This window comes from Sylvia atricapilla, chromosome 14 (assembly GCF_009819655.1).
Source record: "Sylvia atricapilla isolate bSylAtr1 chromosome 14, bSylAtr1.pri, whole genome shotgun sequence".
Classification (NCBI taxonomy): domain Eukaryota; kingdom Metazoa; phylum Chordata; class Aves; order Passeriformes; family Sylviidae; genus Sylvia; species Sylvia atricapilla.
Genome location: NC_089153.1, coordinates 10,581,565 through 10,595,444, shown reverse-complemented (window position 1 = coordinate 10,595,444; position 13,880 = coordinate 10,581,565). Strand labels below are relative to the sequence as shown.

Genomic DNA, 13,880 nt, shown 5'->3' with positions numbered 1-13,880 from the left:
GTGACAGCATTTCCTCATCACTCAAAGATTTTCTTTTTCTTCTGTCCTCCTTGCTGTACCAGCCTCTGCAGTTACACAGGCCCTTTCAGAATGGGGCAGAGATTCATTGTCCCTGCTTGCTCTTTTTGCTATAGCTGAGTACAGTACCTGGAAGACAGTTTTATTAATGTTTTCTGTACCTCACCTAATTTGCTCTTTTTACTGTTTGCAAGCTAAAAAAACCCATATAAAAATAATAATTATTTGTTATTTACTAAAGATGTATGAAGTGGGGAGACTTGAGAATGGTCTGCTGCCTACACAGAACAGTGGCTAAAGAAATTTTTAAAGGTTTGAAATTTTTGGATTGGGGATTCTACACAGAGTCTGGTAATTGATTGATTGTCTCATGGTGCTGACATGCATCAGAAGCTGATGCAAGGTTTGGTCCTCACTCTTGGGAGTCTCTAACAAATGGATTTTTGGCAGAAGAGACTGAGAAAACATCTGGGCTTGCTCTTTCCTTAGGCAGTATGCAGAGAAGGGATATTCCAGACTTTTACTCTTCTGCTCCATAGAGTGGGAAATTTACTTCTCCCAAGCTTGGGACTGCTCCTGCAGCCAGGCAGGTGCCAGCTGCTACCTCAGCCCGTTCCTCAGCTCTGCACCAAGCTGTGTGGGGAACTGCTGTGTCCATCCCACCCTGGCAGCAGGTCCTGCGTGGCTGGAGAGTCCCAGGGGAGCGGCAGCAGCTGCTCGGGGTGTGCAGCGGGCACGCAGCACTGGAAACAGATGTGGCCTTTAAATAGAGATATTGCTGTCTTGGATTAAAGCCTTTTCCCCACTTCTCTGAAATTAGGAATCAGAGCCAACGGAAGGTGCCAGAATCTGACTTTTTTAAAAAATACATAGTTATTTTTAGAGTAGGCACAGCAGGGAAGCATCAGTGCTTGCCTAACTCAGGAGTGGACGCCAGCACTGAGGAGGCAGCTTATTCCTAGTGCACATTTGCCTTACCTCCCTTTAGACTTGTTCACTGTCCTCCTGACCTGTAGCTGGGTATGTCCCAGCCCTGTGACCTGTTTTGCAGCTCAGCCTTTGTGCAGAAGAGGTTAATGAAAAGCCTGTTTGTCGGCTAAACACTTGCTTTATCCTCCTTCCACATTCATTTGCAATTAAAAAAATCTCACAACAACCCAGTTTCTACTTTAAAGGCCTCATAGCCAAAGTTAAAATGTTTGTTTGCTTATTCATTTTAATTTTAAAATACTTAAAGGCTCTGCAGTAGTTATTCTCCTCAGCATTTGCTGTGATTTGATTACACTGCTCCCTGTTGTGTTGCTTAAATCCTCATTGCAGTGTCCTGAATTCCAAACAGTTCAGCAGGAACTTTGTTGGCACAGGAAATGAGACTGGTGCTTTTTACTGCATTTTTAAAGTATATAGTTTAGCTTAAGAGGAAGAAATCTCTTTCTGCTCTGCATCTCCTTCATGACAGGATGTGTCTGCCAAGGCCTCCTGCAAATACATTTATCAGCAACAATTGGGGACTGAAAGATGGTGCCCTCGTTTTTGGTTGATTTTGTCAAATTAGTGACCTTGGACCAAACAAAATGGTTTCTTGGGGAGTGATGGGAGGGATGGAAAGAAAGAAATAATTATCTGTGCAAATTGGCCTGACCATTTGGTGACCCCAGAGGGAAGCTGAAACCAAGGGCGCTTGCCTGGCTGCTGGAGGGAAGGGCCAGGGATGCTTTTGGGGGAAGCATGGGACAGAAGGAGTCTCTGCTCAGCCCCCCTGAGTAATGGGGCAGTGAGAGAGCTTGGGGAGTGTTGCCTGTAGATGAGAGTTACACATCAGAATTTAAAACTCTCTCGATGGGGAAACTCCACTGCAGTGATCCAGATACTGCTGTGCAGCATCTGAGACTGCATCAGCCCCTCTTCCTGCCCTGCTGGGTGTTTCAGGAAGCCTTTCCCACTCCCGATGACATTTTTAGGCCTTTCATTTGCGAGTGAGGCTCCCAGTTACATAAGCACATGCATATTCATCCGGGAGCTGCTCCTGCGCCTGTGCGTCGCCAGGGCTCTGCCCATGGGGCTGTTTGTGAGCACTTGGTCACGGGCTCCAGCTCTGGATGCTTATCTCAACCAGCTGGATCTGGAAGTAAAACGAGATTTTGGTTCAGACCAGAAGCCCAGTGTGCCCTTGTTCTGCAGCTGGAGTATCCAAGTATTTTTAGAGTGCAGTGCAGAGGCTCCATGGCTGCAGGCAGGGCTTGCCCTGTGCGTGTGGGGAACTTGTTCTCAAGACTTCTTGGTTCCTGGGGGCTGGTGGAACTGGTGCAGTGATTAAATATGAGCATAGTGACTTTGCTGTGTGGCCAGTAAAGGAGGGAGATCTCAGTTATCAGGAGTAATTGTTGTGGCTGATTTCATGAATAATGTCCAGTGCAAATGTCAGCAGGCTCATTAAGTTTCCTGGCTGCCTTCCAGTGCTAATGTCCAAGAGTTATATGATTGTTCTGGACATGCACTTGGCTCTGGGAGTGATACAACACATCTAGATGTGAAGTTGCTTGTTAACATGCGTGGTCAGCTCAGCTCTTTACTACAGTGCTGCTTGTGCTCTGTGCAGTCACAGCTTTTTCATGTTTGATAGAGATCTTGCACCCCCTTTCTTCGATGCTCTAAAATCACCATGCTTCTGATTTTGGGTGGGTGACTCTGCAAGGAAGTTCTCTCTTCCTCATTTAATTGTACTGTATCTGTGCAGGTCTTTGAAGCAGTTATCTCTTGGATAAATTATGAGAAGGACTCTCGCTTGGAGCACATGGCTAAGCTGATGGAACATGTTCGCCTGCCCCTTTTGCCCAGAGATTACCTGGTACAGGTTAGTCTGCAAAGAAGTCATTCATACTTGAACTTAGGCTGCTGGTTGCTCCTTAATCAGTGGCTTGGCTGTTTGTGTCTGAGATGGGTAATTTGGTTTGTTGCTGAGTCTGTAAACAGAAGAATAAAAGCAAAAACTGAGTGGACTCTGAAACCAATGTGTGCTTCAGAAACCTTCTTGTAAATGGGACCTGTGCTCTGCCAGGCAGTGCTGAGAGCAGAGCTGCTGTCCCTCTAGGGGAAACATTGATAAGTTATTATCCTGTGATTTTTCACCCTGAAAAAGTGGTGGTGTTACAAGCTCATGCAGCTTTTTTCTCTCGTGCACAGGCAAAACATCCTAATGGAAACACATAATGTGTGATAATTTTGGTTTAAGATGTGTACTGTGCATGCATGTGTGTCTGTGTGGTTGGCAGAGGAGGCACTCTCTGCCTCAGTCTGACTTGGAGATTGTTCTTCATAAATTAATTCCTGGGCTCTGGTCCTAGATAGTAAGCTGAGAATTCCCAAAGAAGGGCATATGGGTTCTTTGACTTCTATGCTTTTATCCTATGTCTAAAAACAATCAATACAATTGGTATAAAATTGGTATTCACAAGATGAACCCATCCTGGTTTTGGTTTCCTTTCATCTCTATCTTCTGGTGGAATAAAAGATACTGCCTCTCCTTAAAAATCGTGACTCAGATAAAAGAAATCATTTACTTTGTATCCAGACTCCTGGTGAATTCTCTGCTGCATCAAGTGTTCGGCAGAGGGTGATGAATTCTTGTGAATGATCTTGGAAAAAAGTGAGAAGCTTGCATTACTTCTGCTTGCATTACTGCATTGCTTCTTTGGGAAGAGCTGGAAGTCTGTGTTTGTCTCTTGCATTATTTTTTTTTTAATGTTGGTACATTGGAAGGGAAATTCCAGGTTACATGTTCTTTCCACAAAGCTCCGTGTGACCTGTGTAAGTGTGTAAATGATCCTTGTTGTGTGTGCATGTTCTCAGACAGTCGAAGAAGAAGCTTTGATCAAGAATAATAACACCTGTAAAGATTTCCTTATCGAAGCCATGAAATACCATTTGCTTCCTCTGGATCAAAGGCAACTAATAAAGAATCCCAGGACAAAGCCAAGGACTCCTGTTAGCTTGCCAAAGGTAAGCTGAGCTTGTCACTTCATGTAACCTCACCCCTGTTCCTGGTGGCATTTTCAGTCTTTGACAGGAGCTTGAGAACTTGCCGTGTAACTTCTTACTAACTCAGTGTTTACGCTTGAAGTGTTTTACTCCCTCTTCTGGCATTGCCTGTGCCCAGCAAGGAAACATAATTAAGTTGGATAAACTTAAATAAACCCTTAGGGGAGGGAGTATCTCTGCTCTTGAAACCTTTTGTCAGCCACAAGTGGTTTGGTGGCTGGCTGAGCAGTGGAGTGGCTGCTGGAGGGCTGGCTGAGGTTGCTGCTGCCTGGTGGGAGTGTGGTGCAGCCCTGCAGAGGAGGGTCACAGTAGGTGTCTCTTGGTTTCCTGTATCCATAATCAGAAGCCAGGAAAGCAGGAAACAGCAGCACCCAGCCCCGTGGGCAGGAAGTCTGAGGCGAATTTCAATAGACTCAAAGCAGCAGCTGAATAAATAATCCTTCCTACTCCCCACCTTTATACTGCAGGCGTGTGATGCTCCGGCCACCACTTTATTAGTGAAGAAAAGAACGACTACAGAAACTTTTCTGTGTGCCCCAGAGATGTGTCAAACACAGTGTGGCACAGTGTCTCTCAGCAGACTGCCACTGAAGTGCTAGTAAGCATTTGGAGATTCTAAGACATGAAACCCAGAGTGTGTTATTTTTCCATGCACAAACAATAATGAGATTGCTTTGTGGGATGTATGAGATCTGTGCTGTTTCTGATATTTGGATACTGGACTGTCCATTGAGAAATCATGGTTTTGTAGCATGTGGCAGCGTGTGTCAGTGTCCTTTCAGCCTGCTGTTGCTGAGATGAAGGTGGTAGAATACAGCTTTGGGGGTAGCCCACATGGCCCTTGTTAAAGGACTAAAGTAGTTAAGGATAAAAGGAACAGCAAATCAGTGAGTTCAGAGGTTCTCAACATCTTTTATAGCACGACCTATGAGTACAAACCCAAATCTTCTGCAGGTCTCTCCTCCTTTCTTTTGAACTGTGAAGAAAGGGAAGGAGGTGATGATCTTTGAGCAATCCTGTTACTGAGAAACTTTCATCTGGCCTGTTGGTCCTGCTGATGAGGGATTATTGTCTGCTGTGAAATCCCTTAATTCTGTAATCGTGTGAAGCCCTGCAGCATACCATGGGAGACTGTTACACAACTAGTAGTCAGGCTGTTAATTTAGACTCAATTTGGTTTCTAATATCACGTTCTCATCTTTGTAGATCAAACAGGCCACTGTTTACATGTTCTTCAAATTCTTTAAATTGCTGTCTAGCTCTCTACTTTTAAAGCAGCCCTGCTTGGAGTTAAGTTTGTTATCCAAGTGACCTCAAGTGACAATCATATCTCCTCAGCTACTCCCAGTTGCCTTGCAGAGGCTAAAGTCAGTTTTCCAACTGCTCTTTATCTATATTTGAAGCCCCATTATCTATTTTCCAGCTCCTTGGCCTCGTAAAAATCAGATTGTCATGGGTGATGTTTGTCCCACTGATTTGCTGTGATAAAGGGAGCAAATCCTCCCTCTTGATGGCTGTGGAGGGTTGAATGAAATGTGTGCTGAGCAAAGTGCAGGTCCAGCTGCTTGCCAGTGCAGGTGTTTTGGGGGCTGGCTGCCTGTGCAGGTGTTGGTTGGCAGTGCCCAGCTGGGTCTCAGAGCCATGGGCACCGTCCAGTGCAGAGCTGCAGGCTCCTGGCCCCCGTGTCCATGGAGAGTTTGTCTACTGGCAGCAGATAGGGCAGATTTGGGAAGGACCACACTGCATGCTGCCCAGGCCTTGTGGTCTTCTTGCTTTCCCACCAGTGTCCACCCCTTGCTGTTGCTGGTAGTGCAGTCTGGGGCTGTATGAGCCCTTAGCCTGACCCAGCAGAGTGGTACTTACGCTCCTGAGGTTGCCCTTGGCCACCTTGACATAGTTCTTCCCCACCTGTAAGGAACTCAGGGTTTAATTCCTGCGTTTGCTTCAATACCTGTGGCAGCCAAAAGCCTTAATGAAGCTGACAAATCACATCCTTCAGCAGCCCAGACCCCCTGGGTGGTGACAGTCCTGGTGATTTCCCTGAGTGTCGCCTTCCCTGCAGGTGGCACCGCAGCTGTCACGGTTTATTTGCTAAGTGGCATTGATTATTTTTAGCACCACCATAGAGATAATGACTAAACAGTGGGCCACCAGTGGAAATTATGCTGGAATCTTCTTCACTTAAAAATACTTGTGCAGTGAGTCTTGGGTATGCCGTGATGCCAGAAGGTTTTGTATTTCAAGGAGAAATTGGGCAAGTTGCCCACCTTGGACACAGTGAGGAAGGGTAAATGGGGTGGCCATATTTAGCATGCATTAAATTGGAGAGAAATTTTTCCCCCTTGAAAGATAATTGCCTGAAATAAGTGTCCCTGCAGAGGCTTCTGGCTGGCCTTCAGCACATGTTTTGGCAGCTGCTCTTGATCAGGTCATGGCAATGGTTTCTCTGCAGTGAGCAGCTGCCCAGGGTCATGTCTGAGGTTTTCTAGCTCTTGTCTTCCCTCTGCAGGTGATGATTGTGGTGGGTGGGCAGGCGCCCAAAGCCATTCGCAGTGTGGAGTGCTATGATTTTGAGGAGGAGCGGTGGGATCAGGTTGCTGAGCTTCCCTCACGGAGATGCAGAGCAGGTAAAGAGAACTTCACTGCAACCTTCTTTTTTCCCTAATGCAGCTCTTCAGCACTGGATGGATGTCCTTAGTCCTCCCTTTAGCTTCCTCTGTGCCCTTGGCCTCCAGCAGCTCTTTCTTTTTGCCATTCCTTACTCTTCTTGCCCTACAGACCTCTTTTCCTCCTTATTCAGGTGGATGTCCTCTCTAGTGGGGTTGCTCCTGCCTGTCAGCTCTCCATAGCCACTCTCTCCCCTTCATCCTCTCTGTCTCCTGGCATGTTCCTCCATCAGTGTTTCCCTTCCTCCCCGTTGCTGTCTTGGCGGCCTGCAGGGGTCCAGTTTTTCTTGCTGGTTTCCTAGTGAAAATCAAAGGAGCTGAGTCAGTCCCTCTTGGTGCGGAGGAGTGGGTGATGGAGAGCAGATCTTTAAACTGGGAGTGTTCCTCCAAAAACATCTGACAGGGTTGCGAATGTGGCTCACCATTTGGTGTTCCCTCTGGCTCACAGAATTACTCATTCAGGTGTGAACTCCATCTGTGCCTTATGCTGCCATGTTTTCCTGTGCATTTCACCCCCCATATGACACGTATGTTTCGACTTCAACACTGTCACCCCGCGGAAAACGCCCGAGCCTCGCCTTGCGCTCTGCCCGGCGGGCGGGCAGCACCTAAGACAGATCCTACTCTCTCCCCAAGGCGTTTTGCTGCAAACCCCCCCTCTCCTCTTCCCCCAGGCGTGGTGTTCATGGCCGGCAATGTCTACGCCGTGGGGGGCTTTAACGGGTCCCTGCGGGTGCGCACGGTGGACGTGTACGACGGCGCCAAGGACCAGTGGACGTCCATCGCCAGCATGCAGGAGCGGCGCAGCACGCTGGGCGCCGCCGTGCTCAACGACCTCCTCTACGCCGTGGGCGGCTTCGATGGCAGCACGGGTAGGTGGCCGGGCAAAAAAAACCAACCCCCAGTGCCTCACCTTGGAAAAAAGTGGTTTCAGAGGTCCTGCAGGGATTGCGGAGCTGCAGAGTGGTTGGTTCCGTGTTGAAATAGGATGTGAAATAAAGGTGCTCGACTGCAGGGGTGATGGGGTAACAGTTTTAGCAGCCACTGAAGAAGCGGTATTAACATGCTGGTCCCACCCTGAAAGGCAAGGGATTAGGAGGTGGGATTGCAGGAGCGTGGTGGGAATTACAGGTTTGGGAGGAGGTGGAAGGCAGTAGAAATCAGAAGGTTTTATTTGCAACTCTTCCAGCCCTTTTTTAACATGCTGTGCTTAAAAGGCATGTTATTGGTCCGTAGGACTGACACCTCTCCCATTGGCTAAGTGACAGAAGTAGCAAACAACACCTGTTGTTATGGGAAAGGAATATTGTGTACACAAGGTTGTTTTGGGAAGAAAGAAAGCTGTTGAGAAGTTTCCCTTGGGAAGAGCTAGCGATTCTCAGGCACAGAAGATATCAGGTCCTCAGTTCCTGTGCCCTTCCTCTGTGGTTCTGTAGAGAAGGAGCCAGGAATAGGGTTTGGTGTGTAACTACCCATGTGCGTGTTCTGACCTGTCAGTAATTGCAGAGAATCTCACCCTTATTATTTTCTTTAGTGATGCAGTTCTTTCAGCCTCATCCTCTGTACGATTATGCTTTTTCTGGGCTGAAAAGGGATTTTTTCCTTGTTTCTGTTAAATTTTTCATCGCAACATGAATAAAATACAAGCGAGGAATCTTACAGGGTGTGTGTGCCTGGGATTTATCTTGGCATAGCTACGTGTTTAAATTCACACTTCTGCCTCTGCTGAAAAGCTCTGCCACTTGGTTAAGCCCTGTGCTAACTATTGCAGCAGGGTCTGGGGGAATTTTTAAACCTTTGCATGGACGTTTTGTAATGCTTGAAAGGATGTGGGGCTTTTGAGCGTGGAATGTGGAATGTCCACATTGTGGAATCTGGACTCTGCTCACCTTGGTGTCCTCAGCACGTTGGAGAGGCAGCAGTCCAGGGCAGGGGTGATGGGGTAACAGTTTTCCCAGCCACTGAAGAAGTGGCATTGACGTGCTGGTCCCAGCCTGAAAGGCAAGGGATTAGGAAGTGGGATTGCAGGAGCGTGGTGGGAATTACGGGCTTGGGAGGAGGTGGAAGGCAGATGAAAGTGCAACACCAATCTTTTTCTCTTCTCTTTTTTTTTAATTAGAAAACCTGTGTATCCCCTTTTTAACTAGGTCTGGCATCAGTTGAGGCCTATAGCTATAAAACCAATGAGTGGTTTTTTGTGGCTCCCATGAACACAAGAAGAAGCAGTGTTGGAGTTGGAGTTGTGGAGGGTAAGAAAATCAGCAGCCATTTCCATCAAGCAAATGTTACTGTGTCAAACAGAAGCCTGAATGGTTAAGTGCTGTAGGAGGGAATGGCAAGAACTGTTCCCTAGACCAGTTGGGAAAGATTGATTTTATATGATGTAATTGCTGCAATTTTTCCATTCTCCTCTTTATCTTGATGAAAAATCATGTGTAGCTTTCCAAGAGCCTCAAACCTGTATCAGACCAGCCCCTGCCTCCTGTGAATGCAATTAGGTGTGTGCAGCAGGTTCCTTTGAATCCAAATTCCTCCTGGGGTGCTTCTGGCTGGTGAAGGGCAGTGCTGCTGTGCAGTGGATGCTGCTGCTGCCGGCAGACGCTGCGTGGACAGAATACCCATCACGGAAAATCTGCTCAGCCAGAGAAACAGAGTTTGTCCCACAGCCCCAAGCTGGTGGTTTGGCAGGAATACTAAAACCTGTGTTTACTGACATCAGGCACAGCTCTGCTGTGGTTCCTCAATGAGCAGGGGCTGACGACAGCAGAGGCTGGTGCTGCAGCAGCTCGGAGCAAGGTGGGAGGGCTGGGAGGATGGTGGCAGCTGTGGCACCTCAGTGTCAGCCCCAAATTTGAGGGAGCTGGAACTGAGCAGCTTTGTTTGGACTCAGGAGAAGGAAAAGTTTTAAGTAGGAATCATTTCTTCCTTTACACAATCTATTCTGAAGCAAGTGAAAGGCTTTATTTAAACTTCAGTGTGGCAGAGCACTTTCCAGTTAGTGCAGTGCAAAGCAGCTTTGGCACAAGCTTTATTATAAAGCACATAAACCATGCTTTGCAGTGCTTTGTTTTCACCTGTTTGAGTGGGAAGTACATGGAATATGTTAATATACATGAAATGTGCTTATGTGAGAAGAAGAAGGGAGAGAAAGTCAGAATAAATAGTGGTCATTAACTTAAATTTGCATATTTAGAGGTGCCTCCTTCAAAATCGGCTCATACTTGGAAAGTGCTGGGCTGCTGTCATTGGAATTTATTCAAGTAGCTTGAATGCAGAAAAAGTATTGAATATGGACCTGAGAGACGCATTTCTATGGACAGATTTTCTACTGGAGACTTGTGAAATCCTTTTCCTTTGCTTTGAGAGCACAAATAAGTGTTGCATATGCAGGAGTCCATGATAAAAACAATGAGGGCATGTGATGGGCACAAGAGCTGATCATACTGGTGTAGGGAACAAGCTGCAGCCTGCAGTTAATCCACAGGGTTCCTCTGAATGTGACAAAAATTGATCTGATAATCTGAAATATACTGTAAATACCTAATAATTTATGCCATCTGGGGAAATTATCTTGTCTTGCTTGCACTCTTCCCCTCTTCCCTGATTAATTGACAAATACCAGGCAGGACCAACAGCACAAATAAGAGTTTGAAATGTTCCTAAAGATGGGAAGGTGCAGAAGGAGGCCATGAGTGGGCCTGAGGGAGAAAGAAAAGAGCCAGTCTGTTCTTGGAGCCTTGCAAACATCCAAAAACAGGAAGATGCAAAAGCCTAAGGCTGAAGATAACTGCTGGTGGGAGTCTTGTGCATGCAAAGAATTGCACAGCTCATTCATGGCTCATTCTGCTGTCTTAGATTGAGAATTGATATTATTTCTAGGTTTTGTACAAAAAAAATAGGTTAGAATTTTCCTACATATTTGTTGAGCTTTTTAAATTGTTGTTTATTGTAGCATCTAGGAGACCTGGACTTGAACCAGAATGCCATGTGCTGGGTGTTTTAGTAAGAAGAATCCTTCTCTACTCAGAGAATTAACTGCCTAAATGCAAACCAAGCTGATAGATGATACAGGGAGACAAGGAGGGAGGATCAGCCGGGGCTAGGAACAGAGGACAGTAGAGCATCAGCCTTGTTCCATGTTTGATGCAGTCCCATGGTATCTGATTGTGCTGTTCTGTTTATCAGCTTTCAGTGAGTTGAGGTAGGGAGGGCTGGGTACCCCAGGAGACCCTCACAACTCAGGTATATGTACAGGTGTGTCCTGTGCTGGGCACCAGGGACCAGCTGGCCTCAGCTGTGCTTGCAGGATCTCTGGGTTTAGATTTGGCCCAAGTTCTACAAAATCACGTCTGGGTTTCTTTGCAGGTATTATATTATTAGAGGAGGCTATTTTGTGTTTATTGCTCATGTGATGCTGTCATTAATGTGCAGTGGCAGCCTTTGACAGCACACCTGAATGGGGGAAACCCTCCATCAACAGAACACGCTTTGATAATCCCCCTTCTCCTGGGCCAACAAGTAATTTGGAAAACCCAGAAGGCTGTGCCTTCTGATTTAAGCTGCTGTGTTGTATCCTCGTGCTGCTGACAATTTAATAGCTCTAAAGTCACTCATATCCATGAGCCCACTCCAGATCCCTGTGGGCTGGGCTGTGGCTGTAAGGTGAGCCGTGGCTCTGTGCTGCAGGAAAGCTGTGATGGCTGTGTGTGTGTGTGTTGCAGGAACCCTGGGGGCTGTGATGGCTCTCTGTGTGTGTTGCAGGGAAGCTGTACACCCTGGGGGCTGTGATGGCTCTGTCTGTGTGTGTGTGTTGCAGGAACCCTGGGGGCTGTGATGGCTCTCTGTGTGTGTGTTGCAGGGAAGCTGTACACCCTGGGGGCTGTGATGGCTGTGTGTGTGTGTGTTGCAGGAACCCTGGGGGCTGTGATGGCTCTCTGTGTGTGTTGCAGGGAAGCTGTACGCCGTGGGGGGCTATGATGGAGCGTCGAGGCAGTGTCTGAGCACAGTGGAGCAGTACAACCCTGCCACCAACGAGTGGACCTACGTGGCTGACATGAGCACCCGGCGCAGCGGGGCAGGTACTGCTCGGGATCCCACCTTCTCTGCTCACAGACAGGATGGAAAAGTGGGAATTTGTATTGCTGGCCTTGCAAGTGTATACCCTCTTTTACCCCACACTCCTTACCATGAGGGGTAAAAATGTAATGGCATGGGGCCTCTCAGCAGCTCTCCTGACTTTGACAAAATCTGCCAGATTGAGATTGATTTCTGGATTAATGAAATAATGTTCGGTGTCTCTAAGTAGCCCTGCTGTAACAGATGCGTCTCACTTGTAGGCAGAGTTCTCTTTCCAAACTGCCAGCTGCAGACACAGCTGGGCACGGGAAAGCCAAGCTGCACCTCCCTCTCCCCCATCATTGTAGGGTTTCACATGAATTTTCATTTTAGATCTTCCTGCAAGCACCCCAGTGGTGCTTTGCAACACAAACCACATCTGCACATTGGGTGATGTGTAGGATAACAAAATTCATCCCTGATTGTCCCTGCTTAGCTAGTTTCTGGTATATTTTTTGTTGTCAAGAGTTGGTGATTTGGAGGATTAGAGGAAAGATGATTCTTTCTTGTGAAAGAATCACATTCTAGTCTTGATGGTTTCTAATTTCCTACATGATCATGGGCCAGGTAGCCATTTGTCTTCTCTGTGATTATTCCTCTCTGAAAGGGCTAAGAGCTCTTGTCCACTGCATTTAAAATCATCTTCAGGTGAATGGGAATTTGTCACTGTTGGTCCTAAAGCTCAGTGTGTGCCATGGGTCCTCCCTGATGTTAAATTGTGCAGTTACCCACAGCCAAGCCTGGGGACTGCTCTTTGGGGCTGAAATGACCCTGCAGGTTAAGCTGTGGTAGAAATGTTGAGCTGGTCAGTTTGAGGCTGCTGTCTACACCCTGTCTCTCTTTCCTCACTCCAGTATCTTTTCTGTAGCTCCAGGTGAGATAAATATGGGCACACTGTTGGTTTGAGTTCTGTTGAAGAGGTTTGTAGTGTCTGCTTGATGCTTAAACCTGGTCCAGAGCAGCCTTCCAGGAGAGCAGAATGAGTGTCTCCTATTGTTGGCAGTGTGTTGAAACAGCAAGAGTTTTGTGCCTGTAGTGAAATGGATTTTAGTGAGTTGTCTTTGTCAGAAACACTCTGCTCTGAGTGCTGCCTTACAAGTGTTCCTCTATGTAGCAAGTCCTTTGTTAGGAATGCTCCTACTCCCCTGCCAAATTTCTTTGCAGTTTTCTGTTCCCCACCTGAAAGCTGAGCTCCTCAGGCTCTGGTTGTCCCCCAGATGCCCCTCCAGCAGGGTCTGGAGGGGACTGCCCAGTGCCACTGGCCATGAGTGGTGCTGCAGCACGATCTGCTGTACAGCTCCAGAAATGACACCGTGCTCTGCACTGCTGTCCCCGTGCTGACATCTAGTGGGGGTGAGGACAGGTGTCCCCAAGTCACTGAAGCCACCCTAAGTCCCTGGAGGCACTGGAGCTGTGGGGATGTGCAGGTGCTGCCCAGGTTTTGTAGAATCATAAATTTTTTTAGATTGGAAAAGACCTTTAAAATCATCAAGTCCCACTGTTAACCCAGCACTGCCATGTTCACTGCTAAACCATGTCCCCAAGTGCCACATCTGCACATTTTTTGAACACTTCCAGGGTCTGCTGGAGCAGCTGGGGGGTTCCCTTCCCCTGCTGGCAGGAATGTTCTGTCCCTGTGTGCAGTTTCATGTGAAAAAGCTCGAGTGTTTCCATCTCTTTTACTCTCTTACTTGCTAAATTAGTATACTCATTAAGTTGTTTCTTACAAGTATAAAATTTCTGTTAACAGCTGAGGATAGTCAAATGCCAAGGTGCTGCACACCCAGGCTGCTGGGCTCAGATGCAGTTAAATGACTTTCCATTTCCCAGTGAACTGGGAGAAACCTGCTGCAGCTCAGGAGCCAGGACACACATTTGGATGTGTTCTGCTCTCCCCAAGTCGTGCATGTTGGAGTGCTTCCACCACACCAAGGATGTGGCCCAGTAAGGTGGATATTTATGGCAGTTAGAGATTAATTATATGTTTGCCAAAGGTGAACCATGAATCCCAGTGTCATAGTAGGATTTCAGCAGCTCTTGGTA

The 13,880-nt window shown here is 47.2% G+C and overlaps 1 protein-coding gene across 1 annotated transcript in view; it reads left to right on the top strand.

Annotated features, from left to right (window-relative positions):
• KLHL3 (kelch like family member 3) overlaps positions 1-13,880 on the top strand; it is a 45,150-nt gene that overhangs the window by 28,795 nt on the left and 2,475 nt on the right. Inside the window, exons 7-12 of the mRNA XM_066329063.1 lie at positions 2,756-2,872; positions 3,868-4,017; positions 6,566-6,683; positions 7,397-7,594; positions 8,870-8,971; positions 11,672-11,800. Coding sequence (XP_066185160.1) covers positions 2,756-2,872; positions 3,868-4,017; positions 6,566-6,683; positions 7,397-7,594; positions 8,870-8,971; positions 11,672-11,800 — 814 coding nt within the window. The remainder of the gene's footprint in view (positions 1-2,755; positions 2,873-3,867; positions 4,018-6,565; positions 6,684-7,396; positions 7,595-8,869; positions 8,972-11,671; positions 11,801-13,880) is intronic.